This window comes from Sciurus carolinensis, chromosome 8 (assembly GCF_902686445.1).
Source record: "Sciurus carolinensis chromosome 8, mSciCar1.2, whole genome shotgun sequence".
NCBI classification, from domain to species: Eukaryota; Metazoa; Chordata; class Mammalia; order Rodentia; family Sciuridae; genus Sciurus; species Sciurus carolinensis.
Window position 1 is genome coordinate 102,263,900 of NC_062220.1, and position 25,981 is coordinate 102,289,880.

At 46.0% G+C, this 25,981-nt stretch overlaps 1 protein-coding gene across 3 annotated transcripts in view; it reads right to left on the reverse strand.

Moving 5' to 3' along the window:
* Positions 1 to 1,448: 1,448 nt before the first annotated feature.
* Nudcd3 (NudC domain containing 3) overlaps positions 1,449 to 25,981 on the reverse strand; it is a 103,408-nt gene continuing 78,875 nt past the window's right edge. The window contains exons 4-6 of one of the 3 annotated variants that reach the window (XM_047560933.1): positions 22,114 to 22,257; positions 9,156 to 9,344; positions 1,449 to 3,955 (exon numbers count right to left, since the gene is read on the reverse strand). In XM_047560933.1, the coding sequence (XP_047416889.1) occupies positions 3,845 to 3,955; positions 9,156 to 9,344; positions 22,114 to 22,257 (444 nt within the window). In that variant the 3' untranslated portion in view covers positions 1,449 to 3,844. The other 2 variants (XM_047560932.1, XM_047560934.1) reach the window with 2 other exon arrangements.

Here is a 25,981-nt window from a genome sequence, read left to right on the forward strand (position 1 = left end):
AGGAACTGGGTGTATGCAGTGGGGGACTTGGACATTCAGCTGGGGAGGGATGGGTGGCAGGCCTACTCCCTGCTGGGCACCCGACACACCAGGAAGCCATGACGTCAGGGTCCTCTCTTCCCTTTGAAGGCAAGGCCAATGTCTTCAATTTTCAGTCTTATGATATAAAACCAAGAGAGCAAAGTAAGTTAAACCATGTTAGTGTGAGTTGGCTGAGTGAAGACTGGAAAGGTAGATTTATTTTTTTCTTACTGAGACTGACTGCACCTTCCTACCCAAGACTGACAGGAGGCACACTGGGGCTTTTAAACCACATTCCTGTGGGGGTTGTTATGGCATTCAGCAGATTTTCCCAGGCAGTAGGATGGCTCAAATACCTGCTCCCAGATCTTTAGACAGATAGTGGACATTAACCTTGGTTGACCATGGGAAATCACACCCAGCTCTGCATATCAGTCCACCAGTTATGCAGGGCTGCTAGGCCTCGGACCAAAGGGGAAAGAGTTTTATCAAGGGCTGGCCAAACTGTGCTGACAACTTCATACTCTTCATTCACAAGAGACAGCCATCTCATCCCTGGCTGAGCAAGCTGCCAGCTGGCTTGCTGGGGGAGCAGATTTGAGGTGGGGTGAGGGTCTGTTCCCCAAGCATGGTGTCCTGGCAAGTGAGTTCTCTATGTAGCAGCTGACGCCTCCTGGACATATTTCCACGCGAAACACTTCTTGACTTTTTCCCTTCTGCATTCTTAGGGGACAAATTACTGAAGATGTCTCTACTTTTTGGAGGTTATTTCTGGCCCTAAGAATCTACTGGACAATTTCAGTTATTAGCCTCTGGTGCATTCTTCGTTTGAGAAATACTTCTTGCACCCCCAGTCCTGCCCACTGCGAGTGAGCAGGGTCAGAGGAGATGGGTCTCCCTGGAAAGGGGGAAGGGTACAGACAGGGGTAGCCTGAGATCTGATGGGGGTTCTGAGTCAGATGTTGGGTTGTCTTGGTGGAAGACTGTGTTCTAAAGGCTCAATGCAGCTAATCAGCAGATGTGCATCTGGAGGACCTGTGGCAGTGCAGAGGTACCTGGAGACCCAAGGGCTGGGAGCCTGGTAAACAGAGTGAAGGCGCCCTATTCCCCATCCAGCAGGATCATTCAGAATTCTGTGTTCACCCTGAGCCTTCAAGTAAACAGAATTCCAGACCTATGTGAAATGATGTCAGAGTTACAGTTACGTTCTTTTATTTTCTGATCAAAAGCTTACAGGATTTCTGAAAGCTGTGTGAAGTTTTCCCAGGGCTTTTAGGGTAGATTGAAAAGAACCCATTTAGGCTAGATGGAAAAGATCCCTCATTTTGGTGTTGGCTGTGTACAGGGGCCCAAAGCCTCATGACCAGAAATTGTGGGTAATGACTACTCACAAATAGAACTGTATTAGAGCAAATGCCACACTCAAAACTGCTTAAATACAGATTTATTGCAAACCAACACTGAGGAGCCGGAGCAGCTTTGCAGGCTGGACACCCCACTCTCCTGGGCCCCTGGACAAAGGGGACGAGTCACCCCGCTTTCCTCAGACCTCATCTGGTGGGACTTAGTGGCCAAACTGCTGCTGTCGTGTCTAAAAAGAGAAAACAGGCAGTGTGCCAGCTCCAGAAGCTGGGTGGTCCAGCAGGTGCCCCAGGGTGGGGAATCATCTCCCAGCCTGGCTAGGAGTGAGCCAGGCCAGGAACGAACCATGTGGGCACAGAGCCCACAACCATACCATGCACATAGGGGCCAGATGCAGGGTGGTTGCTCCTGCCACACAGCCAACACCCAATACTGCCCGCCTCGGCTATTCTTCCGAAACACTGGTTTTCTATTTGTTAAAGCAGGGCAAGGAGTGGGGAGAAATGCAACACAGAAAGTAAAACCAAACAAAAGGAAGACAAGTCATCAGAGAAGTGAACCACTCAGTCTCCCAAACAATGAGGAGCAGGGCTCACACACTTCAACCCTCCTGGAAGACAATCCACAGGGCAGGGGGCAGGGAAGAGGCAGCCAACAGGGGATCACAGAGAAGATGGGAGACATGCACACACATCCCGAGACCTCTTTTTTGTTAGGTGTGACAGTTGTATGAAACAATGCTTTGCAAATTTGAGGACGTTTATGGAACTTCAGTAAAAAATAACAAAGGTTTCTTCAGAACCTCTTGTAGGAAATTCAGTTGTGCTTCCTGGGGTCAAGATCTCCTTAGAGGGCCTCCCCAGCTTGGTGACAAATGTCAGACAGCAGGGCTCTCACATTTCAAAGTGGGTATTTGGGGTCCTCTGCTCTCCGTTGATAGAGCGACATTTCTGAACCCACAGAATACCTCCCAGAATATACTTTTTCCAAGGGCTATCAGCCACCACTATATAATCTAGCCCAAAATGACTGCAATGAACCAGTTTTCATCTACGCAGTTCAAAGTGGAAGCCTCTGGAAGGATGTCCCACCAACTTGCTTTCCTAGACAGTCCCTCCTGAGCATTTGCAGAGATTGCAGGTCAGTGTTCTTTCCCAAGAGCAAGCTGCCCAGCATCTTTGGGCTTTGGCTCCAGCTGGCTGTGGGTGAACCAGGGTACAGAGACTTGTGGTGACTTATCACACACTGTGGCTGCCAGCTAGGTGAATGGACAGTGCTGGGCACTGGTGGTACCACATTCCTGGTAATGGGCAGAGTCCCTTTAAGTACTTGGAGCACCTGGAGCTCAGCCCTTCAGTCAGGTCTTCACAACTTGGCTGGAGTCAGCAGTTGTGGCTTGAGGCATGGGCCTGGTGTTATTGAGATGGTGCCCATTCCTTGGACAACAAGGGGGACAGTCCAGTGCCTGGTATGAAGGTCTTCAATTTCTTGGGCTCAGTCACAGTGGGACAGCATGCCCTCATGCCTGTACAGAAATTCCTCTTCCTGAGGCCCCCAAGATCAAAGTTGCTCAGGGCCTGTGGCTAACATGATCTGCCAATGGGTTGCTAGACCTGTGTGGTCTCCTGAGGGTTCTCTGCTTTTGCCCATGATTTGACATAGTGCACCCAAAGAGGTCTCATAGGGAGCCAAGCAGAGTGTGCCATGCAGTGGTAGCCAGACTCAGTTCACTTCAACAAGAACCAAAGCAAGGCAGCTGCAATGAGAGGGTGGGCAGAATTCCCACCGCACCTGGGCCTGAGGTCAGAACCCCAGACTTTCTCCCAACATCAAGAACGTGCAAATAGGACTGCAGTTTCTGTTGCTCTGCCTATGAGGCTGAGGCAAACAGAATACATTTACAAAGGGATGAGCAAGACTGCACTGTGAACATACCTAATGAGATCAAGGGGCACAGGTTTCCCAGAGCAGCCCCAGCAGCAGCTCCACAGCCATTCCCCACTTGCCTTCATGCAAGTGCTGAGCCCCACACACTTCAACTTTGGCTTTGTCTGAGAGCCCAACAACTCCTCACTCCCAACCAGAAGAAAAGCAAGCAGAATAGCATCAAAACAACAGCAAGCAGAGAGGAAGGAAGGAAAAAAATGCTGCCTGCAGTGGCTGGTTGCTGTGGAGACGAAGCATGTGCTCTCAGTTTACTGGGACGTGTCCCTCCTGTATTTCAAACACCTTCATTCAGTGTTGGCCACAGTGGCCACCAGGCAGCAGCTGGCCCCACACCTTCTCTGAACAGTCTGGAGGTGCAAGGTCAGGGTTGATGGCCTGGTTCACCCTTGAAAGAAAGGATGGCTAGGGGTGAATGAGATGAGCAAGTCCCTGGCACACAGGGAGCTGAGTGAGAGGGACAGCTGAGAACAAAGCCTCTGCCTCCCTGCTGGCGAGTTTCCTTTCCTTCTGGTCATTAAAACTGCACAGCCCCGGGGGAGATGTTGAACATGGCTGGGTCGAATCGCTGGCCTCGGAAGGGAGAGCCTTCAGCATCCCAACCCTTCTTCAGCATCTCATGGACTTTCTACAAACAGAAAATAGAGAGATTAAAGGGGATCACAAGGCACTGCATGTTTCCTCCCAGAGCAGATGGACTTCAGGAACAGACCTGCTTCCTCAGGGATCAGGAACTTGTCCCATAAGACCAACTGGCTGGAGGACCATATACAGCAGCTCAAGATCAGGGGAGACACTGGGTGACTGCCAATTCCTCTGTAAGAACTGTGTATCCCACAGACTGAATTTCCAACCCTTTCTCTTCTATTTCCAGTAAAGCAATGGCTGCTTTCTATGGTTCATGTCTTCTGTCCCTTTCTATCAGGATCTCTGTCCAAATTCCAAACAGCCTACAGAGTCTAGAACCCCCAAGCAGGCATTACCCTGTACCTCCCTCTCAAAGGAGGAAGTTTTTGTCATTGACAACTACATCATCAGACAATCCAAGGTTGACCCAAGATGTGGTGCAGGAGGAAAGACCTCAGAATGTCCAGCAGTGAATCCACCAATCAAGAATGTCCCACTATTTCCTTGGAGATCCAGTCAGAGCTAATAGATTTAGTTCCCCCTAGCAATAACCACTCTAGAACATCTAGCCTCCAAGGGTCAGCAAGCAGTATGGCTGTAGTCGGGGGACATCAGGAAGGCTGTGACCCTGAGGAAGTCATCTGCACCTAAGGAGGTGGGCCAGTCCTTCTCTAAGCATCTGTCCTCTTCACCTGGTCACCTCAAGTATACCCATAGATGGGGATGATCTCTTCTTTCAACCACAAGAAATGAAAGAGGCTAATGTGCGTAGGACCAGAGGTTATCCCACCAATAAAGTCCATGGTCCCTGTTGCAGAAAGCCTGAAGAACAGGCCTGGAAGACAGACACCTCTTATCACAAGTCTAACAAAAATTCCTAGTGTCTGGTGAAGCTGCTGGATTCTCTGTACCTCAGTTTCTTCTTATAAAATAAAACCTTCCTGACAAGGGGGCTTTCTTTTTCCTATTTTTAAACCCAAGTGAAGCAATAAGCAAACTGGATTCTTAGGGACTGATCACTATCCTCAACTTGTTATAGATAACTCAGATCAGAGCCAGTGGAATGACCACTTTGAGAAGGTACTGCAGTGGGATCAGAGCAAGCAGCACATGGCTGGAGTGGCAAGGAGAACTGCAGGAAGTCCCTCTGCACGGCCTAAAGCCCTGGTCAACTCAGGAGGCATGAGGCTGAATGGTCTCAACCAAACACAAGAAGGGACCTGACAAGTTCAGCAGGAGACCACAGGAGGCCTCTGTGCCCTAATAGTGCTGTAGTCAGCTGGAGGGTGAGGGGAAGCTACAGGGCTGACAGTTGCAGAGCCCTACAGTTGCTCTCTTACCCCAAGAATTTGGAAGCTAGGTAGAGGCCCAATGTAGGAAGCCAAATGTAAAGAGCACATTTTTAGGCTTGATCTTAAAGTTGAGGGAACCAAGGGAGTCAGGATCAGTGCTCAGACCTTCCCTGGGGCAAAGGTGGAGAGTAGACATTTTTGTAAGTCACCAAATTCACTCACAGATCCAGCCACCATAGTAATGCTGGCATGTGCCTGTGCAATGTCACAGTTACTGACTTTTAGGGTGAGTCCCACCCAGCTGGAGAGATCCTAGATAGACACCCCTGAGTGCCAACTGAACAATAGCACCTGTGCATTCTACCTTCCCTTTCCAGATGAGAAACCTGCTCAAGAAAATTAAACTGGGGAAAAAGATGAAGGAGAGTAAACTTGTTGACCTTGGGGTGACTTTATAGTGACATTTAAGTTTAAGAAACTTAAAGCAACAAAAGAAACAAGTGTTAATCATTTTGAAATTAAAATGCTTCAAAATACACAGCATCTGTGGCATTAGAAGCACAATTTGAAATCCTGGCAAATTTAGAAAACTCTGAGTTCACACCATAAATGGGCATCAATGCCAGAGCACGTTGGTAACTGTGACTACGCTGATGTGCGCAGCAGATGGAAGATGACAGGAGAACCTGGCCCCACTTCCATTCTACTAGTGAAGCATAGTGATCCTAACACAGCAAACTTGACTACCCACCTGACTCTTGGGAGGGTCCTTCTGCCTGTGAGATACCCTGATAACAAAGAGTAAAGTGTGGCTAAACTATATGAGGTCACATAAAGGCACGGATCTTTCTAGATTTGTTTCTTCATTTGATAAAAAAGGAGCTTGGGATATTTTATATGGAACCCATGAATTGTCAGGCCCCAGTAAACTGAGGACCTTTCACCAAGCTGTGCCAAGACCAGAGAGGAGCAGAGACTTTGGCATCAGTGTCAGACAGGCACTGGGACACACACTTTCTTTTGAATTACAACAGTCCTAAGAAGGGGGTTCATTAAGACCCATAGCCCAGGGGCTGGAAGCTCCCTAGTCATCTAAGAGTAGGTCAGCCCTGGTGAGGAGTTACCCTGGGTCCTATCCATGGGCTGCCAATCCTGGGCTGCTGAAGGTCTCCCCAGGGTAGACCTCTGGGCAAGGACATATCCCTCAAACAGCATGCTGCCTGGACCATGTTGCAAGTTTATAGCAGAATTGGTTTAGACTCAAAACAGAGGTCTATGCACTAGACTAACTGGGTTACTATCCAGCCCCTGGGCTCCCTAGTTCCAATTACAATCAGCTGTCCACCAGACACAGCAAGCCCTCTATAACCCACTGCAGTGCTCTTCCCCCTATAGTGCCCTGAAGTCCAGGGACAGACTGCATGTATGGAAGAATACAAATACATGGTGCACATGTATGATGTATGATGCTCCCATTTCTTGCCCTTTAAGGCTAGTCTGTTTTGGTGTGAGCCTGAGATGAAAACTTCCCTGGAAGCTGTCTCAGTTTTCTGGGGATAAGCACACAATTCTGTTCCCAGTCTTGGGCAGTGGGCTGAGTAGCAGCCACCAGAACAAGTAGCCCTCAGACTCCCAGTACCCTAAGAATGAGAATGACAGAGCAACCTCTTTCTGCAGAAGACCATCAATGAGACTGCAAAGTAAGGCTGAACTAGTCTTTGGAGAGATCAGATTTAAGTGGTTGGACTCATGCTTTCTAGGCAGACCTTTATTTGTCCTTGCTGAGGCTGCAGAGACCAGCACCATGTCCAGCTCAAGTCAGCTCTCAAGAAGGGTGACACTGGGCAAACCCAGAGGACATCAGCACTGAGTGTAAAGCAGGGGGACAGAAAATAAGCCAAAGGTTGAGAAGAGGGAAGGATACAGGGAGGGGAAAAAAGGAAACAGAAAGCAAGAAGCCCCAATACCCCATGTAGATCCTGCACTATGGAAACTCCCAGACAAATGGCATTACTGTTATTTTGTTCTGATTTGATCTGTATGTTCTGCAAGAGATGCAATCAAAAGGAACTTGAGGGTCAGAGATGAAAAGTCATAGAACATTCTAGCTTATCTCATATCTTACAGCTACCAAGACCTCACTTAAGCTTGGCACAAGTGCAGTTGAAGTCACAATAAATTTTAATTTTTAGTGTTTCTCTGTAACAAAAACTTGATGTTGGCATCTGGGGAAGATGTGAGGATCTTGCGTCCTTGGTACCTCTGTCCTGTGGAACAAGTACATGCTTCTGAAGGATGCTTGGTAGGACTTCCTTTTCACTTTCTCAGCACAATGGGCATCTGCATGTATGCTCTCCAGTCAAAACAGCTTCTCTTTCCCTGGAAGTCAACCTCAACCCTCTGTGAACACAGGGCTGACCCCAGACATGAGATGGATTGGTCCCTTAGGTACTACCCACAGGGCAAAGGCTCACAAGTGGGCCTTATATCTGTGGCCACAGGCAAAGGCAATGACTGGATTGAATTGCAACCATGCAGGTCTGGCGGTCCACATGAGCTGAGGTGATGCTGGGAGCTGTCCGTGACTTCTGTACCACATGGACCCTGTGGAGATGTTGTTCAACCAAATTGTGCCCTAGGTGAAAAAGGGGGCCAAACCAAGAGGAACATTCTCTTCCATAGAGGAATGAGCTGGGTTGGGGGAGGCAGGGCAAGGGGGACAGGAAGGTCTGGAATTAGATCTGGGGTCAAACCCTACCCAGGCTGCTTGAGCTGCCATAAGTCCCTAACCACATTCTTGAAAACTCAATCTTGCTTTTGTGAAAAAAAGACCATCTTTCCAGGGGTGGTGTGCAGGGCCCACAGCTAGTCAACTCACCCTACCCACATGTAGTATATGCTCATGCTCACTACATGCCCTGGTGTGGCAGGGCCTAGGGAGGGGAGGAAACCAGCACAGCTTCCAGGCTCCTCAACCTCATAGAGGCAGGCACACACCTGTGAAGAAGGCAACAGTGGCTGACACAGCATCAGAGCACACCGAAGCCCCCAATGTGCACTGCCACCCCAGAAAGAAAGGATGGGCCAATCCACACAAACCACAAAGTGAGGCTCCTTTCAGAGACAAAGGGGAAAATGTGAATCTGTGTGGCTTTCTGGAGGATGACCCCTTCCCACTGATCCAAGGCTGCACTTGGTCCATATGCATGCTGCTGTCCAAACCTGTAGCACTGTATGGATAAGTCTTGGAAGGTGAAAATAATCTGAGGAAAGCAGCCTTTTCTTCCCTAAGGAGCTACCTGCAGGATTATTAAAATAAGGAAGAGTGAACATATTTTTCTAATCAATCATTTTCTTTGCCAGGTCAGACACAAACCAGCCTCTAGCTTCCCCAGTGGCTGCTGACCTCACACCTTCCCAATCACAGACCCCAACATTCACTCACAAACACCACCAGCTAGCTATCAGCTTTATATCAGGCCCTCCACAGTCAGAAACTAGGTTGGCTCTCCCCTCCTCCACTAAGGGGCCCACGGAGCTCTAGGCAAGTTGTGGATGAGGCAGAGAGGTAAGAGCTGTCAACACCAGACATTTCTAGGCTCCAGTGTGGGCAGGGCACATTGCATAACACTCTTCCCAGTCCTGCCTCCTGGGCTCTTGGTTTGGGTGTAAGGATGTGGCTGAAATACCAGTATGTACCTGTCCTCAGGCAGGGAACAGGTGATAAAAGCAGGTAAGACAGGGCCCCTGCTGTGCCTCCTGAGCCAAGACTGGCAGAGTAGCTTGTGGTACAGCAGGCTGGGGCAGAGCTGGCCCATCCACACACCTTTCTCCTCACCACCAGCACTGCCCACCTCTCTGCTCCTAGCAGTCTTGACACCAGGGCAAGGAAGACCATAGTGCACATACCAGCTCATGACTCTGAGGCTTGCCCTGTAGCTTCTGGTGGTAGTCAAAGGTGAGCCTGTCTAGGACTGCTTGCTCCTCCTCATCCACAGTAGCCATGGAGCGCTCCTTGTTGATCTTGTCGATGTCAATGGGCTCCTCTCCTTCCAGGATGGCGCTCCACCAGTACTCACCCACCTTGCTCAGGTTCACCTGGGACAAGCAAGATAGAGAACTGTATCAAGGATGGGAACTGGCAACTGTGGGACAGGTCTCCAGAGCTAGGAACAGAGCACAGAGCCTGCTGAGAAACAGACATCTCAGGGTGAAACCAGAATCAACTCTTCAAAGGGAGGTGCCATATGGGAAAGTGTGCCAGGGCACTCACAGGCACCTCTGAGCACAAGAATATATTGGGGGCAGTCAGAGAGACCTTTATCTTGCAGGAACCTCAGTCCTTCTCCACCAGGTCCCAAATCCTTAGTCAGAATGGTGCCCACCATATGTGCCTATCCTGCACACACTCACAAGAGGATATTCTCTTAAGAGATACTCTTGGCCCATCTGGACCTGGTCCTGGTCCTGGTCCACCCCAGGCTGCCACAACCCTGCCATGAAAAGCCTATCTGTGCTGGAGGAAGGGGCACATGGGACTCAGGAGACTGAAACAGAAGGATTGCCAAGTTCAAGGCCAGCCTCGGCAACTTAGCAAGACACTGTCACAAAACAAAACAAAAAAAGGGCTGGGGATATAGCTCAGTGGTAAAATGCCTCTGGATTCAATCCCTAGTAAACTCCCTGCCTCTCCCCCACAAAAAGAGTCTATCTGTACACACATGCCTCTCCAAGTCCTTACTGCCTGTTTGGACCTTGTCCCTGCCCAGCTCTTCTCAACCACCTCCTACCTCAATGATCTTTCTTGCTTCCAGGAGCTATAAAGTTTGCTGCCATCTCCTGACGTTCTTCCTAGCTCCCTCGCTGCAGTTCGACGCCAGTCTCCTGCCATGTTCAGGTGACTGGGACTTGTAAGATGAAGAACTTGGCCTAATGTATGACAAAATCTCCCAGGGACCCCTTACTCTTCAACTTGGGGCCCAAGTGCCCGTCTTCATTCCCTCCCTAGAGCTGCCCTTGTTTCCTGTGGGAGTTCTCCAACTCCATAGTCAGGAGATGGCTCTAGGAGGAGGAGCCCCATTAGGAGTTCCCCAAACTTGGTCCAGCCCTATTTGGGTACCTCTGCAGGACAGTCCAGACTCACCCCAATTAAGGGAAGCAGAACCCACCCAGCCTCATAGTGCAGCCCTTAATGTTGAGGACTGCAAAACTCAACAAAGAAACACAAAGCCAAGTGAAACTGAAGCAAGGGAGCAAGGAAGCAGCAGCATTTCATACAGTTTGTGCCCAAGGGCACCATGCTCACAGAGACACATGACAGGGCCCAGATCACAGAGAGACACAGAGAAGAGCCCAGGACATGCTATCCCCTGAGGTCACTGGTCATGGGGAGGGCATACTGGCTATATCCCTATGGTCAGTAGCTGAGTTCATCAAAAAATCCTTTCCAGAGAAACCATGAGGGAACAAGTGGACTTTTGCCCACCATGTCCTGGGACCCCAGTGGGATGAAACTACTTAGTCCTCACAGAAGGGAGAAAAGGTGGCAAAAGGTGGCAAAAGCTGCCAAGTGAGGGCAGCTCTTCCCACAGACATGCATCCAACAGACCCACTGACCAGGGGTGAAAGCTGCCAAGCTACACTTGAGGCAATCATGACAGATGGCCAGGAGTGTTGCCACAGAAGGTGCCACCTGTTTGGTCAGAGATGCAACACAAAAACTTGTAATCATGATATGATGCTGACATCTCAAAAAACCTCTGCTCTGGCTCCCAGAGCAGAAGGGGAAAAAAAAAAGGGAGGTGGAGCAGAGATTGGGCTGGGGCTGCGGCTCAGTGGTAGAGTGCTTGCCTAGCATGTGTGAGCACTGGGTTCAATCCTCAGTACCACATATAAATAAAATGTGTAAAATAAAGGTCTATCAATACCTAAAAAGTATTAGGAAAAAAAGGGGGGGGGGGAGATTGCACATACCCCCAGATGACAACTTCACCAATAAATGATTTCTATTCTGCAATGCCCAACTAAATTCAGGATGAATCCTCCAATTCATCAGATATTCCACTGAGCTGGCCTATGCTAACTTTACAGTTTGTACCAGTGGGCCTGACTCGGCACCCCAGGGGCCCCTGTCTCTACTGAACTGAAAGCATTAAAAAAAAATCTCTCAAGTAGGAAATACATAGTTTCCCCTGTTTCACAGATTTTGAGGTACTTAAAGCACTGTAAATTCTAAAAAGAGGTTTTTAAAGTGTTTACTCTTATCTTCTTTAGTTATTATCATTTCTGAGAACTACATAACATACTACTAGAATTCAGAAGCCCTGTAACATACACAGTATTATCCCTATTTAAGTAAGGATGAACCCTCCAAGTCTGGGCTATGCCAATAGCCCAGCAATAGCATCCTCAGGTCAGTTGGTTGACTCAGCAAGTCTGGGGGCCCTGTTGCTGCTCTTGGGCCTTTGTACACTGCACTGCAAGACCAGACATAGGACCATGAACATGCCTGACTTCAGTAAGCACAATAGGAGATGAATGAAGGACAATGCACTGGTCTGCCCAATAAGAGGGAGAGGGCTCACCTCCATATCCTTGGGTCCACACATGCCTTTAGCAAACCCAACAAAAATCAAGACAAGCCCTGTACTTTTTTTCATCAGAAATGTTTGATCTGTATTTAGATTTCATAAAATTTACAATTAAGAGCAGAATCAAGTTGTTTCAAACAATACTTAAAGAGTTTTCCAATGATTAAATACGTAGATTTTAAAATAAACATCCACCCTGTCTTTACTGAGCTGAAAGCATTTAAAAAATCTCTCAAGTAGGAAATATATTGTTTCCCCTGTTTCAGATATTTTTGAGGTGTTTACAGAACTGTAAATTCTAAAAACACCCAGTTCCTCCAACATTTCTGCCCCATGTTCAGTGCATACCTGGTCACCATGAGTGGCCATGTGTACTTGAAGATTGCTACCTTGCTCTCTGATGCCACTCATGTGCACCACTGATGTATCCTCGTAGGAGATGAGTTCCACTTTGTTTTTAAAAATATATTTTTTAATTAAGGTGAAATTAATGCAAGATAAAATTTTATTCATAAGTGAATGATTCAGTGGCATATTCACTAGAGTGTGCAACCATCACCTTCAAAATATTTTCATCAAAAGATGTCCTGTTAGCAGTTTTTCCTTACTTCACCCTAATCCCTCCCCTAAAAACCTTTCCTCCTATCCCTGGCAACTGCTAATGATTTGTCTTTACAGGATTTACCTGTTCTGGACATTTCACACAAATGGAATCCTACAGTATCTGTCTTTGTGTCTGGCTTATTTCACTCTAAAAGTGCTTAAGATTCATCCATGTTGTAACATGTATCAGAATTTTACTCCATTTCAGGCTAAATAATATTCCATGAAATGGACACAATGCATTCTATTTATCTGTTCATTTGCTGCTGGACACTTGAGTTGTCTCTACCTCTTGGATATTGTGAATAATGCTGCTATGAACATTTGTGCACAAATACCCATCTAGTCCCTGCTTTCAGCTGAGTATTTACCTAGGAATGGAATTGCTGGGTCATATGGTTAATTCTATGTTGACCCTTTTGAGAAACCACCAGATTGTTTTCCACAGGGGTTACACCATCTTACATTCCTACTAGCAGTCCACAAGGGTTCCATCTTCTATACATCCTTGCTGACACTTGCTACTTGTTACTACAGTCATTCTTACATGTTTGGCACCACTAGCCCTTTTCCCTGATTGCATGTAAACATGCCTGCTTCTCTGCCTTCAGTAGTCCTCTCATCACTGTAGAGGCCTGAGCTGCTATCACTGCTGGGGCAGCAAATAGGATCTGAGGTTCTTATAAAGGCCCAGAAGACCAACATCTCACTTCCAAAATTTTAGATTTTTAGATATTTACATAGTACTTTTAGACTATCTCCTACTATTCTGTTATTTAAGAATAACAGATGTTATTTAAGAATAACTAATGACATTATTAACATGATAACTATCCTCAATGAGTTCATTCTAACATTCTTCACTGGTCTGTCTTCCTCCACACTGGTCCCTTGAAGAACTTCACCTCTCATTCTGGACTGCAACCCCCAAATGTAGGTCCCCATCTGCTTCTCCTTAAATGGTTCCATGCCCCAGAAGTCTTTGAGCTGACTAGTTTCTTTTATGTTTGGAATATCCTTACATTCTACATACTGGTTTGTTACTAACTGCTCTTGATTCCCACATTTAATTACTTTCCTTGGAGTGATACCTCTAGGAGGCCTCAGATAAGTCTCAGGGCACTTAACCTTCAAATCACTCAAGGATTCAGAGCACACAGGTCTCCCAAGGCCATCTCTGTTATCTGGGCCAGAATGCAGGGACCAAAAGGACACAGGACTGGAATGGACTTCATAGGTCCTTAGCTAAGCACAACAACCTTAGACAAGTAGTCTAATGCTTTGCTTAATAATGACTTGTTCTAACAAGTGTGACTTTTTATAACAAGTCACACTTGAGGTGGTATACTACGCACAGTAAACTCACCCTCTTGAGATTATATCTCCATGAGCCACTGTATAACCCTCCTACACCCTAGACATCTCACTCCCCTTCGCCTTCATCATGAGATGATGCTCATCTCATGTCCAGCTTGTCAGTGTCCAGAATGCCATTCCAAGAAATCACACAGCTCACAGCCTTGTGCGTGTCCTTCCTTCCCTTAGTATGTTGGCTCTGATGCTTGGCCAGGCTATTTCATGATGCAGGTGATCACACATCTGTCCATGGATGTGTGGGTGTTCCCGGATTTGGCAATTAGGTAGGAAGCTGTTATAAAAATCTGCATGCTTCTGTTCTTCTTCGTTAGCACCCAGGAGTGCAGTGTCATGCTGCATCCACACTGGCACATGGTGTTCACATTTGCCAGTAGTGCAAGAGCTCTGGCCAGCACCACAGCTGCTCCAGGCTGGCACCACTGGTCTCTCAGTAGCCATTCTCATGGATGTAAAGAGGCATCTCACTGTGATTGTGACTTCATTTCCCTAATGATGCTGAGTTTCCTTTTGTGGGCTTAGAATACAGATCATTTTTTAAAGACTTTTATTCAGAAAAAGTTTCAAATTTATAAGTTATTATAATACAAAGACAGTCATACAGATGTTTAGCAGTTGTGTGACTATGCTCTGTCCAGCTCTGTATGCGTAATATATGAATATATAAAACAACAAATAATGGCTTTTCTGAACCATTTAAGAAAGCTACATCTGTTTTGGCCCTCAGCTCTATTATTTTCCCTTCTTGTTGCTGGAGATGGAAACCAGAGTTTCATGCATTCTGGGTGAGTGTGCTACCAGAGAGCTAATCCCTACCCCCTGACCTCTGCCCCCAGTTATTTCCTAATGGTAAAGAGTTTTCTGAGGTGACAACCTTGCCCCACCTTCCCTCCAAGACAGGATCCTTCCTGCCCCCTTTGATCTGAAACATTTCCATGACCCTTCAGTCTCACCTGATGTCTCTTGAATGCAACTGTGCATGTCTAGCTGGATTTGCATGTGCCCATCTGCAGGTATCTTGAGGAGGTGCTCTTTTGAGTCACCTGCCATACAGTCACTGATGTGCAAATCTCTCCTCCTCAGAACCTCCATGAGGATTCCTGCCTGGTCCCACTTCTCGCACAAATGTTGGGACACCTGATGGGGGCATGGGCTCTGCTGAAATAGCACTTTCTCCTCTGTAAGGAAGCCGTCTATCTTGTTGCTGTCAGCACTGCCTCCTGGATCCCTTGCTTCTTCACGGTACAGATAGTTGCTCAGAGCCATCCTTCATTGTGCTGGAGTCAGACAGTCCTAGAGGAGGTCAGTGGGGGGTCACTGTGACCTTATGGACCCACCATTTCCTGGGTATGTTCGCACTTTTCCAGTATTAGAAGATGCTCCGTGTTCTTTAATCTATCTGGTCCCACACCCACAATCCATTTCTCTGAGGGACCCAGACTGTTGGCTGAACAATGCTCCCAAAGTGTCCTCACAGAAACTTCACCCTCAACATGAATAAACTTACCTCAGCATCCCCCGATCTGTGCTGATGACTCACCAGCATTTATATCCCTTTCCTTCCTTAGTAACGGTACCTTATTTCTATTCAGGGAAGCAATGTGCCCAGTAAGGATGGTTTTACTCCTCACAGCTGCCTGTGTGATCGAGTTTGGGCCAACGGGAATGTTGTGGGATGTTCCTTCCAGGAAGGCACCTTGGAACAAGGGCAGATAACAGGGTGAATTAACAGAGTATGGCAGGGGTACCTGCTGGATTTGATACCCACTAAAGGGAAGCTGTGGGCCACACAGCAACCTCTAGCTCTTCAGGACATGGCATAAGTCAATACTGTACAAGTAGTCCCCTGGTTTTTTTTTTAAATGGTGCCGGGGATTTGAACCCAGGGCCTTGTGCTTGTGAGGTAAGCACTCTACCAACTGAGCTATATCCCCAGCCCAGTCCCCTGGTTTTTAATGTTGTCAACTATTTTTTTTAATTAAGTCTAAAAATTGAAAACAAAATTAAGATATTACATAGGATAGACTGGACATGGCCATGGACTAGGTGTGGCTGGAAGGCACATAGCCTCACCCAAGGAAGCAGAATACCCCCATGTTCTGAGTGGCAGGGACGATGGGGCAATGCCAAACTACATCCCATGCCCTCCTCCCACTGCATAGGAAGAGGGGCTGACAGCCTGTCCACACAGGCACTTCAGGGCATACTCCTGCTCCTACTTGCAATAGGCTACCATGGGCCATTACCTTCTGTGCAATCCCCAAGCCATAGTTTGTTCCTACTAGAATCCAGGGATGTGCATAATGTAAAGTATTGTAATACCTGGAAACACTGAGGGCTTGCCCTGGACACAGTATTTGCACTATAGGCACAAGGGCTCACATTTCATTTCATGTAAGAATTCCCAGACTGTGGGCTCTTGCCAAAAATGCTAAACTAATTTAATCTGTATTTTCTATTCTGAATTTATGAAATCTGTTTAGTGATCCATAAGGACAGACTCACAGGGCAGGAAAGGTTATCAGGGCAAGGAAGATGGCTCATCAACCAGTAAAGATAGACAATGGACCAGTTTATCTTCATAGGAAAGCCAAGTGGAACAATTAATCAGCAAAGTTAAGGTCCCCATGTCAGTGGGGACATGGGAATATAGGCACATGATCACTGGCAATGCTCCAGAAACAGTTCATCCTCTAGGGCGAACCACAGCAAATGGCTCATAAACTGCAATTACCCTGGAATTCCACTTTTGAGAAATAATAACTTCAAGAAATCATCTCAAAACAGGAGGAGGGGAGGGAGTGCAGCTTGTATAAAAATACTCACAAGGTTCAAAAACCATAAACAAAGACATTGCAGTGAGTTTTAAAGCCTGAGTTCCAAGGTCTAATTCCTCCAAGAATATTCTAGAGCTACTTCACCAGTGTTAAATGGCTTTGTGTGTACATAATGTCAGCACATGAAGAGGTGTGTGTGAAGTGGCATTCTCCTCCTATGTAGCTTCTACCACCATTTTCAATGCAAACATGTCTGAGAGCACCTCTCACCCCCACAGCAGAGAGTAGCTGCCCGCCTACAGCCACCTACGCAGCGCAGAGGGCAGCCTGTCAGCTCTCCAAATGGAGGAAGAAATGAGGACAAATGCACAAGCCAAGTGTCTGGCTTCTGGGACTGAATGAGGCGTCAGGAAAAGAAGCTGGCACTGTTGCCACGGCTGATTTTACATCGCCGTAACCAGGTAAGGAGCTTGCCTGAGTCAAGAAGTCTCATTTAACATTCTCAAGTGTGGGAGGGAGGGAGGCAAGAGCTGTCATACAGTTTTAGCTGCCACCTCTGCCTGCCCTGGCTGTGTGGTATGGGATCCACTGCACAGGAGATGAGCAGGCCATGTGGAAGGTGCTAAGAAGTGAGAGGCATGTCTGCACTCTAACAGTGGAGTTAGGTGCTCCAATACTATCCCTCCTCATAGCATCTGCAAGGGGAACCAGGGCTCCCCTTGTGTTCCAGGGTTGCTATGACAGATTAAGGGACTTAAATAACACACATTCACTCTCTTGTAGTTGTGGGGGTCAGAAATCACAAATCAAGGTGTTGGCAGGACTATGGTCCTTTGAGAGATCCGGGGAGGATCCCTCCTGCCTCTTTCAGATTCTAGAGGCTGCTGGCATTCCTTGACTTATTGCCTCATCACTCCAGTCTCTGCCTAGTCTTCATATGCTTTCTCTATTTGTGTCTCCTCTTTTGTCTCTTATAAGGACACCTGTCATAGGATTTAGGGTTCACCCAGATAATCCAGGATGCTCTCATTTTGAGGTCTTTAACTTCATCATATCAGCAAAGAGGTCCTGTCACAAGACATCTTCTGGGGCCTGTAGAACAGGCCCTCGACTTCATCTTCTTGACCACAACCTGTGCCTACTGAGGACTGGCATATAACAGTAAGTAGGCAACTAATGTGGAGATCAGCCAGGCCAGGTGCTCTGCCTTGTCTGAAGGGCAAGAAAAGAAACCCAGAGTAGCTACAGTGATGGCCCAAAGTCAGGCCTCCAATCACTAGCAATCTCTCTCTGCATTCACATGCTCAGGGGAGAAAATATGCCAGGTCCCATATAGCAGGTGTAGTGTGAATATGGAAGGTAAACAGGATCTTCACGAATCAAAGCAACCTGCTTACTGATTTACAATATTATCTCAGATATGTGATCAGAAGACAAATCTGGCCCCAAAAAGTCACAATAAATAAATAATTAAATCAAGAACACAGCAATCCATCAGCTCCCATAAATGGTAACGTTCCTTAATGCTTGACATTTACTGTGCTGGGGCTGCATGGTTAGGAGTGGGGAGAGGTAGGTAGAGTCCTGTACCCCAGTGGGAGGAGACCCCAGGTACAGGCTGGGGCCTAGCTAATGGGAGAGTCACTGGAAGAGGGTTACGATGCTCTACATGACTCCTCTTTTGGTGGACCCTTTATTTTTCACAAGTGAAGCTGTGATAGAAATGTAATGCCATCCACTGACAGTAACAGACCACAGGAACCAACACATGCAACATCTCAGTTATAGGAGTTTCCCTGAGCCCTGCCAGAGCTGGCAGAGCATATACAAATGCCTATTTGTAGTAATGCAGGTACCTCATTCTGCAGCTGGTTGTGCTTCTTTCTAAACTCTCCAAGCAACAGGTACCTGGCAAAAGCAAACTAAAACACTAATGGCAGCTGGGGCATAAGGAAGCCTAGACTAGAATAGAATGTTGGTGAGGACAAACCTGAGGGGGTCTGTGGACAGATGGGGAACCCTGTGAACAATAGTACCTCTGGCCCTCCTCAGCAGGCACAGCACCCAGACTCGGCTACTTCCAACCAGGAGAAAAAAAGTGTACAGAGTACACTATATAGCTCCCCCATCCCTGGGGCTGCATATCCCACATTTACCTGACACAGGAGACTCTGAAAACTACTGTGACCTACTTCTCTCTCTCCTCACCTTTTCCCTCCTCTTCTGCTGGAAGGAGCTATGCTTCCCAGTCCTCTGCGGCAGAGCCTTTCCCAAGGAAAGGGGCCCTTAAGATCAGGCAGGTGTGGCTTCATAGTCTACCTCCACCCTTGGGCAATCTACTTTCCATCTTAGAATCTCAACATCATGACCTGTCAAATGAGTCTGCAAAGAACCAAACAGCATTGTAAGGCACCTCACCTGAAACCTGGGTCAGCAACATGTTCAAAAAATGACTATTAGTATAAGTCAATGCTCTGGGAACTGGCCATACACTATTCCATTCTATTTGTACACACAAGTTTACAATATAGTCAAAAAAAGGAACATGGCTTTGGAATACCCATGAAGAAGTCAGAGTCACTTCAATCAATGAAAACTCTTTAAGAGGTGAGTAATATCATTAATAATCACATTTTACAGAAATAATGTAAAGTAAAAGGAATCACTGGCAGGTTATAATTCCAATAGGTTTTGAATACCATGGCTATGGGCTTAGAGACCAGGCACAAATATCAGCCATAACCATCACAGATCATAAACTTACCAGTCTTACAAGTGCAGTGGACCATGTGGGGAGGGCTTGCCAAGGGTTCCCACTCACAGAGGGCACTGCACAGAATACTGAAACCTTCTCCACACTGCACTGAGAGTACAACAACCAAAGACAGGAGGCAGGGCTGCTACAGACAGTATACTGGTTCGGGTGGCCAGTACAGTCAGTATGTTGCTCACATTCTCAAACCTCCAAAACTCTGCAAAGCTCGAGTGAAGCACAAATTGGGAGGACACTTGGATGTCAAACAGGACTCAAAGAAAAGGAGTCAGTGGTGTTCACAAGACTCTGTAGCCTGGAGCAATGTCAGTACTACATGAATACTCAGGTTTTATATGCTGGGGTATAGGGATAGGGGTCTAAGCTGCCAGAATGATAAGAGCTATATGAGTCAAGGTTCTCCAGAGAGACAGAACCAAAGGTATGTGTGTGTGTGTGTTTTCATTTATTTGATTGACTTACATGACAATAAGCTGAAAAGTTCCACAACAGCCAACTGTATTCTGGAAAGCCAGGGAAGCTGAAGTTGCTTCATACAAGAAACCAGAAGTCTCAGATTGAGAGAGACCTATGATGCAATCAGAGACTGAAGGCCCACGGGCCCTCTGTTGGGCCACTGGTGCAAGTCCCAGGGTTCAAAGGCCAAAGAACCTGGAGTTTGATGTCCAAGGGCAGGAGCAGTGGCAGAAAACATGCCTATTCAGGAAGGAAGAGCCAGAGAGAGAGAGAGAGAGAGAGAGAGAGAGAGAGAGAGAGAGAGAGAGAGAGAGAGCGCGCGCGCGCGCGCTCTTTTCTTTTCTTCCACTTCCTGTTTAATCTGGGCCCGAGCCTACTGGATGGCGCCACGTACATTCAGGGAAGGTCTTCCCCACTCAAGTTTTCTAGCCCACATGCCAAACTTTTGTGGAAGCATACTCACAGACACATCTATTAATATTTTACCAATTCTTACAATCCAGTCAAACTGATCTCTAAAGTCAACCTTTAAAGAGGCAACTGTCACACTGTCACAGCATTCGCAGACAGAAGAGCACTTTCTTCTTTCTGGCTGAATGCTACTCCAGCACAGGATGTGGGACAGAGTGAAATGCTGAACAAAAATTGAACAGACATGGCTTGTACAGGGCGGCCTGGAACCCTGTACCAGCCCCTATGAGAATCACTTCTGTCAGCAGAGGTGTGCCGGGGTGTCTGGGAAAATCAGAATTAGGGATAGTTGGGGTCCAGTTCCACTGCTAAAAACTCTGCACACCTCACACAGAACCTTAGGTGAAAGTGCTGGCCACAGCCCTGGAAACACTGAGGACTTGTTATCTTGTGCTTGGGTCAGTGTGTATCCCCACATGATCCATAATTAGCACCTGTGGGGGGCTTCAGACACATCTAGTGTGGATGAGGGAAGGGTTAACTGCCGGAGGACGGCAGTACCAATAAACTTATCTAATCAATAAACACACAAGAGCCAATACTCTTTTCAAATGGGAGGGGGCATGATGGATCAGGCCATACCAGATCTGGCCTCTAACAAGATGGACAACCCCACCTTCACCTTTATTTATGTTTACACAGGTAAAGGGGCCCGGACCAGGAAGGGTTTCTTCTGTGAGGAACAGGATGGGGTGAAGTTAGAGAAGCCATTTGTTTAAGGAGCTAACATATCATCAGATGGTATGCCAGTCCCACACAGGGTCACTTATTCCTAGGCCACTTGGAACAGTCTATCATGACCGCCAGTTCCTGGGAGTCAAACCTCTGTATTCCATGGCTCAGTCAAGTCTGATTCTGTTAGATATGAATGGCTCCCCACAAGCACCATTTTCCAAGTTTAATGGTGAGATGGGGCTAGGGCTGATCCCAATTTCCACAGGCACTGACAGTATCTTCTCCACTTAGTCCCTGACCCATGTATCCCTTTTAAAATGTAGGCAGTCAGGACAGAGCTCCTATGGGCCTGTGAGGCTCTCACAGGATGGCCCAGACAGGACCACCACCACTGAGTAAAACTTATAGAAATTGAACAGATCCCTGTTTCTTTCTTTATTGCACACTTTGCACATACAAAGAATACATTTGTATAAAACCTTTGAGGTTTTTTGTTCGAAAACTGTATTTTTCTTTTCATCTCTACTATGTTCCACTTAAACACCTCCATAGAAGGAAAGAGAAAACAAAAAGTTAGTCCAAAATATGCCATGTACCAATTTTCCTGCAGAAAGCCTCCTCTTAGGTGCCAGCACACAATCTCTGCTAACAGGGATCAGAGTTGCCACAGGAGACAGGACTTAGAAGCTGACATATCTGGTCCAGGTGTGCAACCCAGTTTGTGGAGTCACTGGTAAGAGGTGAGTGGTTCATTTGAATTTACAACTTAATTTCACTGTTCCAACATTTGAGCTGTGCTTCACCAGCTGTTGGGTGAAAAGAACTAGTTGGTCAAATAAGTCTGTTCATCTGAATTTATTAGCTCTCACCCCCTAGACTGGTATTTGGGAAAATTCAATCAGACTTTTCAGTGTACTTGTTTTGCCTTACATATAAAGAATAACCAACACCTCAAAGACTGAGGCTGCAAATGGGAAGACCCACAGAGGCACACTCTGAACAGTATACAAAAATGCTCAGGAAATTCTATTTGCCCAGACTACTTGAATGTCAAGATCTGGCTACCCAAATGTAAAGACTGGATCAAGTGGTATTACATCAAGTTTGAAACCTACCTGGCAGCTCTGCACACAGATGCCCACACTTACCAAAACACACTTCCCTGGCTCAAGGCTCCAGAGGGAACTCTCAGTGTTGATCTTGTGGGTGAGTTTCCCTTCCATGAGAACTCGCTCCCCGTTTTCCTCCAGCATGGCCACACGGATGGAGCCACTACTAAGAACCACTGAGACCTGGAACACAGCAGAAGAAAATCATCTCACCTGTGAGAATGGTCACTGGTGTGCCATATGGTGGAAGGACAATGATTTCTGGTACACATATGCATACTATACAACACTTATCAGCTGCATTAGGCATCTGGGTGAAGAAAGCCATTCCAGCCTAATCCACACCAGAGAAATCTGCATACTGTCAGTTCCTTCAGGCAAACATAGCAAAAAAAAAAACAAAAACAAAAAACAAAAAACAAAAACTCAACTTATCTGACGATATCAGGTGCGACAGTGGAAGTTACTGGTTTTCTACCCAAATCCCCTTTACCTTCTCCAGGTAGGGAGACTGGTTCTCAGGTTAGAAAGTAAAGAGAGGGGACAGGTAGTAGGTGCTTTCCCTTGCCTCACTTGGAAGATATAGGAACCCAGTCCTGGACCATAGTATCCAGGAGAGCTAAGCGGCCCTATTCCAGGACTGCTTGCTGCCATGTAAAGATAAGCACAGCCTCTTTCTGTGAGCTGCCGCATAGTCTGTTACCACAGCTCAGTCTTTACCTAGGACAGAGTCTAGTTACTTGGTTTGTATTTTGCCTTGGTTCTTTACAAAACTATGCCTCTACAGGCCTCAGGTTATCCTCCTCCCGCTAAGCCTGTCCTGGGCACACCTCTCCTTGCCCCACCACCTGACTCCACACTCCACTGGGAATTACTGGGAACAGGTTCTCTTTACTTCATACCATGTAGCCCAGTTAATAGTCTCCAAAGCAGGGTGAATGCCCCAGGAGGTCCTAGATCAGCAACTGAAGGAGGAAAGAAAACAGAACTCTTCTTTATATCTGTTTCACTTACTCTTTTTAAATTCTAAAATCTACGTGTTTTATAATGTAAAAATCTTTTTATAAGAGTAAAGGTGAGTATCTCTTGTCTGAAATGCCTAGGACCACAAGCGTTTCCAATTTTGGAGTTTTTCAGATTCTGGGATATTTCTTTGGACTTCAAGGGTTGAGTGTCGCTAATCTGAAAATCAGAAATCTGAAATTTTTCCATTACAGATGTTCCACCTATATTTGCACAACGCACATGTTAAATAGAAATTGGGAGAATGTACTTTTAAAACATCTTTCTAGTAAATCTGTGAAGTTAAAACAGTTTAGAGACTATTGGCAGATGCTCATTAAATGCTTATAAAATGATTAGAAAAAACAAATCTCAAAGTTACAGAATTTTCCAAGTGGAGTTTAGTATTTGAAAATTAAATCTGATACTACAGCCTAAGTATAGTTTAAATATCTATGAATACAAAAGAATTGTGTAGCAATTGCTCCATCAGGTGATTTTCAGTGCGAGACTATACATTCAGGGGAGGAGGCAGCAGAATGGCTGCCCCAGAAGACACAGGACCCCAGGGAAAACTCAGCCACAACATTCCACTTGCATGTGGCTGCATTGCCAGTTTCAAGTACAGACTCAGGGAGGCATCCTCCCAGAAGGTCCTCTTGTGCTAACCTCTTATACAAGTATTCACTCTGGAAAAGTCTATTAACCTGTCAGCTCATACCAGAAAATCTTTCTCAACCTAAGTACATCAGGTGCTGCAGTGGAAATTACTGGTTTTCTACCCAAATCCCTCTCCTATCTTCAATTAGGGAGAACTCTCTCTCAGGCTAGAAGGTAAGCACAAGAGACATATAGTAGGTGCTTCTTCTGGTCTCCCATAGAGGCTAAAGGAGCTCAGCCTAGACCATGACACATGGGAGAGCTGTGGTCCTATAGAGAAGAATCATACAGCACTGCCCACCTTCTAACAGCAAAAGAACATAAGCAACCATGATTAAGCTCAGCTCATTCCTGGATGGATCCCCATAAACCTTGGGTCAAACTGGTCTGTGGATGATGACCACCTGAAAGAAGGTCAAGGCAAGGATCCTTCAGTACTGGTGTCCCAAGAACAAGCTCACTTTAACAAATAAATTATTCTAGTAGCTTTAAATGACATGATAATTTCCAAATCTGAGCAAGATTCTCACATGGCTTACTCAAGGGAATGAACTAAATCCTCAAGGGAGAAAATCAGACAAGATAAGCTTGTTGAAAATATCACACCAAGAAGAGATTGACATCACTCTGAGCTGCAACCTACAGAAATGACATAGAGAAATAACCAAGAGAAAAATCTCAGACAACAAAAGGGGGGAAAGTGGGAGGCTAGGAGCTCCCGTTTGGGGGGATGTTAACAAATCTATGGAAGATAGAAAAAGGAAGAGTAGCAGGCAATGGATCTTACAGGGTGAGGGATAGCTAGGGGGCCCAGCTGGAAGTCAGCAGGCATGGAAGCAAGGGCAAGGGCAGGGACACATGGGAGTAGCTGGGAGCCAGCCCCAGGGAACAGATGCACCCATGGAAGCCCTGCCAGAAGAGGCAGGACTGGGTATCTGAGGAGTCATATATAGGATATGAATGCCCCAAGTGAAGTCCTACTCACTCAAGGACTGGGACAGCCAAGGTCTCAAACCCTGTAAAGCAAAGTTGAGCAGTTGGTCACTCTGCTGTCATATGGAAAATAGATCACTGACACACAACAAAGAAACTACCAACACTGCCCTACCCTCAAGAGGACTGGGAAAATTTTTAAAACAAAACAAAACAAACAAAAACTACTAGGGAGGATTACGGTTTTTGAAACCAGCAGCATGAAGAGAAAAACTTAAAAACAAAGATTACAGAGCTAATTAGAAAAAAATTTCAATATAAAATATTTCAATTTTATATCCTCACAGAGATCTGAGAAGATACTGCAGCAATGGAACCAGATTAAAATAAGAAAAAAGAGCTAGTGGGGCTGGGATTGTAGCTCAGTGGTAGCACATATGTGAGGCACTAGGTTTGATCCTCAGCATCACATAAAAATAAATAAATAAAATAAAGGTATTGTGTTCATCTATAACTAAAAACATTTTTTAAAAAGAGCTGGTAAGGGTTGGGGAGATAGCTCAGCTGGTAGCTTGCTTACCTTGCAAGCATAAGGCCCTGAGTTCGATTCCCCAGTACCACAAAAAAAAAAAAAAAAAAAGGGCTGGTAAATAAAAAAGAAAGAACACAAGAATTAAAAGCAGTGACTAAAATTAAAATTTCAATAGAAAGGCTGGAAGTAAAAAAAATCAAAGTAGAGACATAGAGATCAATTTAAGTAATCAATTGGACATTTCAGAAATCATGACAATAATAAGCAAATTTCCCTATGCTGAAGATAAATATGCCTTCCGACTGAAAAGACCTACTGAGAGCTGAGCCGAATGAATGAATAATTTTAAGAAGATCTTGTAATTTCATAATATTGAATGCTTTAAAAAAGGTCCTCAGAGTTCCAAAGTGAAGGAGACAAACTATTCACAGAGAATCTGGATGGATGAGACTTTTAGAATTAGTAATACTGGACATAAGAAGCATCTTTAAACTTCCAATGGGAAAGTTATTTTAAGATAGACTTCTACATGCACTCAACCAATGAAATAAGTGAAAGATTAAAATACACACATTTTAAGACATACAAGAACTCTGTCACATCACTTTGAGAAAAGCAAAATGAGAATGAAAACTTAAAAAGTCAACTGGAATTTAAAAAAACAGTGCACTTAATCTAGAAGTATAGGAAGTAAGTTACAGGATGGCAGCTAAACAGTAGAACTAGAGAATAACCAGTCAGACTGAAGTCAGAGGCAAAAGTTTCAGGAAGAAAGTGATT